The 3,715-nt window shown below is 40.6% G+C and overlaps 1 protein-coding gene across 1 annotated transcript; it reads right to left on the bottom strand.

Moving 5' to 3' along the window:
* Positions 1 to 1,110: 1,110 nt before the first annotated feature.
* On the bottom strand, positions 1,111 to 2,211 carry PCYB_101730 (developmentally regulated GTP-binding protein 1; the record flags this gene model as incomplete). Its single annotated transcript, XM_004222722.1, has 1 exon — positions 1,111 to 2,211. A coding segment is annotated over exon 1 (1,095 nt), but the record flags the coding sequence as incomplete, so codon positions are not given.
* Positions 2,212 to 3,715: the final 1,504 nt, after the last annotated feature.

Here is a 3,715-nt window from a genome sequence, read left to right as displayed (position 1 = left end):
TTTTTCTTCTTCCCCCGATGTGAAGTACCTCTCGCTTAATTTTTTTTCTCTTCCCTTTAAGATGGATCTAAGATCACATCGAATCATCATCTCAGATGATGTGAACAAACTGGGTTCACCCTCCAAGTCGACTTCGCCAAAATCGATCAAGCCAGCCGCATTAGGCATATTAGCTACATGTGCGTACCACTCTACACACGCGCGTGTAAGTAGGGGAAAGGAACAACTTTACAGCATTCCCTAAAGGAGTCAATTTTTAAATTGTAAGGCTCAGACGTGTTCATGTACATTTAGCATGTTGATGGAAACAGGGGAAGGAAAGTAGAAAATGGCCATATGGAGGCAATTTACGCTTTATTACATACTTGTATTTACACCCTTTCGTTGGCCTCTCTTGAGACAGAGCTCCATGGTTGCGGCCTCCCTGATAGGTCTTCCTTTTTGAATCATCCCATCATGGGGAGAAGGATGCTTCGCACGAATGGAACTTTTTTTCCTTTTTAAAATGGAGGGGATGGACGACAGAAAAGCATTTAAAGTTAAAAAAAAAAAAAAGTAAAAAAAGTAAAAAAGGTAAAAAAGGTAAAAAGGCAAAAAAGTAAAAAAAGTAAAATAATTAAAATAATTAAGCTGCCACAAAATGGGGCATACGGCGATAAACTAAAATGGCCAGCATATAATTGACACCCTCCGAGGGGGGCCATTCATGACAAGGTCAACCCATCGATGGGTTGGAACAAAGAGGTGGCGACTACTGCGTACGATGTCACGGGGGCGGGTGAGCCAAAAAATACATTAAAAAAATCATCAAATTGGGAAGACGAGCCAAAATGAGGAATTGCCCCCCTTATCCGGGCATATTCGACAGTCCGACATATGCGCAAACACATCGCACGTTCGCCCCTGGCATATTGGCTAAATGGCGCAGTGCTGGTCATAGGCAAGTTGCCCAACTTCCATCTTTCCACCTCCTTGTCCGCTCCACCGCAGCAAGTGAGAGGAAGGCGGAGGGAAGTAGCAACCACCGCTTCCCCTCTACACCGCTTCCCCTCTACACCGCTTCCCCTCTACACCGCTTCCCCTCTACACCGCTTCCCCTCTTCACTGCCTCACTTCTTCACCAACTGAACGACATCCTCATCATTCAACTCGTGGTCCTTGCCAACCTTCTGGGGGTTATGTTTGACGGACTTCCCCCAAACTAAGGCATACTTCAACTGGTGCACTAAGGACCTATGAATTTTTTTGCAGAAATTTTCCACCTTGGATCTTTCCTTCTTTAAAATAACAGGTGACTCATAGTCCGGAATCTGACCTTTCGGTTTGGTGTAAATTCTAACCAAATCTAGGTAGTTCCAAATAGCTTCTAACAGTCCATCTAAATTCCATTCTAAGTGAGCAGAAATAGGGACATTATGAGGGAGTCTAGTAACAATTTCTAGTTCTTCTAATGTGATCTGATCTACTTTATTTAAAACGTAAATACATGGAACATACAACCTGTTCCCTTCAATGACATCAATGATGTCATCTACAGTAGCTTCACATCGTATTGATATATTTGCATTCATAATTCTATACTCATGACATATAGACTTGATCATGTCCTCGTCAATATTGTTCAACGGTACTGTGTGTGTGATATTGATTCCTCCTTTGTCTTTTTTTTGAAAAATAATATTTGGTGGTTTCTTATTTAACCTAATTCCAAACCCTTCCAATTCTTTTTCAATTATTTTTTTGAAGGTTAATGGTTTTAATACATCTAAGACGATCAAAATCAGTGAGCAACTCTTTGCTACTGCAATAACTTGTTTGCCTCTTCCCTTTCCATCTTTTGCTCCTTCAATAATTCCTGGTAAATCTAGTAATTGCATTTTGGCTCCTTTATATTTGAAAATTCCTGGCACACATGTCAACGTTGTAAATTCGTATGAAGCCACTTCTGAGAAAGTCCCTGTTAGTTTGTTTAGCAGTGTAGATTTTCCTACTGAGGGGAATCCTACTAGACCTATTCTAGCATCTCCCGTTTTGGAAACATCGAACCCTTCTCCTTCTCCTCCTCCTTTTGTCCCTCCTTCAATTAGCTGAGCCTTTAATTTGGACAATTTCGCTTTTAGCAACCCCAGGTGGTAATTCGTCGCTTTGTTCTTTTGCGTCTTGGCCATTTCGGCCTCGATGTCAGCTATCTTTTGCAGGATGGACATTGTGCTATCGGAGGGAGGGGCGAAAAAGAAATGGAAAAAGAAAAGGAAGGGAGTTGTAAAAAGGGGGGCGAGTAAGCCGCCAACGTGGTAATGCGGATGGGCGATGGCTTATAAGCCCTTCAATGATTTCAATTTTTCTTTTTTTTCGTGACACCGAAAAAGTGCAGATTTTTTTTTTTTTTTTTTTTGCCAAGCTTGCCCCCTCTACGGTTTTGATCAGATGTGCTAATCAGATAAGCATAGAGGTAAGCATATTTTTATATATCCTCAAAGCTGGTCTTAGATCTGGTTCTCAGGAGGTTTCCTGTTGTGGTTAGATGCGCCTTTGGCTAATTTGCTTCCGCTTCTGCTGCTGCTTCTGCTTCTGCTAGCCCAGTGACCTGTTTCTCAGAGCGCCGCTTTTGCTTGGGGCGCACTAACGGGTGAGCCAAACAAATGAGGTAAGTGGAGGCGGTTCGGGTCATTTCACCCTTTTCATCCTCCCACTTCTTCCTTTTGGCAAATAATTGCCGCCTAGAAATGTCCAGATGATCATGATCCCCCCCCTGTGTTTCTTCGCCCGTTCGCAAAATGGTATGCAAAAAAAAAAAAAGAAAAAAAAAGTTATCTTCTAATACGCCAAAAAAAAAAAAAAATGGTGTACAAAAAGGGAAGGAGAACAATGGCAAAAGAAAAGGAAGCCTCTAAAATCATTGGAAAAAAAAAAAAAAAAAAAAGGAAAAGCAAAGAAACATCTGCTTCTTTTCTAAGCGCGTATATTTCTCATAAGTACAATTTTGATAAGAGTCAGGTGATGCCAAAGTAAAGTGATTCTAGTGCACAGAAAAAGAAAAAAAGGGCCAACACGCCGTACATGCATATATATATACATGCATTCGGGTTTTTATTTTTTTCTCTTTTTTTCGCAAAGGAGAAAAAAAAAAGTTACAAAATTATCTTTTCTTCTCCCTCTACATTTTTAAAACGCACTGTGCGTATGAATAAGAGCATATGCAACAAGCAATCTTTATGTATGTACATTTGTGTACCTCTGCGCTCGTTGTACATTATATATATATATGTGCCTACTTACATGACTGCTTTTGCAGCTCGGTGGGGATGAAGATAAACTGAGGCGGCACGCCAAGTGTACTTATGAACTTTCCCAACCTATATGGGTCTCCCTTGTCTGTTAAGAACTACCCAGTGTGCTTCTCCCCCGTCCGCGATTCCATTTTAGGTGAGCATATATATGTAACACCCATCACCATGATCCAGTTACACGACGCGCCTCAACACTTTTACTGAAGAAATGGAGCAAACGAATTTTTCACGAAATGTGAAACCGTTTCTGATTTTTCCTAATCCTTTCTAACTGCTTCTAATTTTTTTCATGCATCTGTTCTAGCACTTTTGAACCCATTTTTTGTATGTAATCATTTTCTCAAAAAAAATATATCACCTCATCGAGAATCTGAAACAGTACTACTTGGAATGCACACACATTTGGGTAAGCATTTTTTTTTTTT

Source organism: Plasmodium cynomolgi, chromosome 10 (genome assembly GCF_000321355.1).
Source record: "Plasmodium cynomolgi strain B DNA, chromosome 10, whole genome shotgun sequence".
NCBI classification, from domain to species: Eukaryota; Apicomplexa; class Aconoidasida; order Haemosporida; family Plasmodiidae; genus Plasmodium; species Plasmodium cynomolgi.
This window is presented reverse-complemented; position numbering and strand designations above follow the sequence as displayed.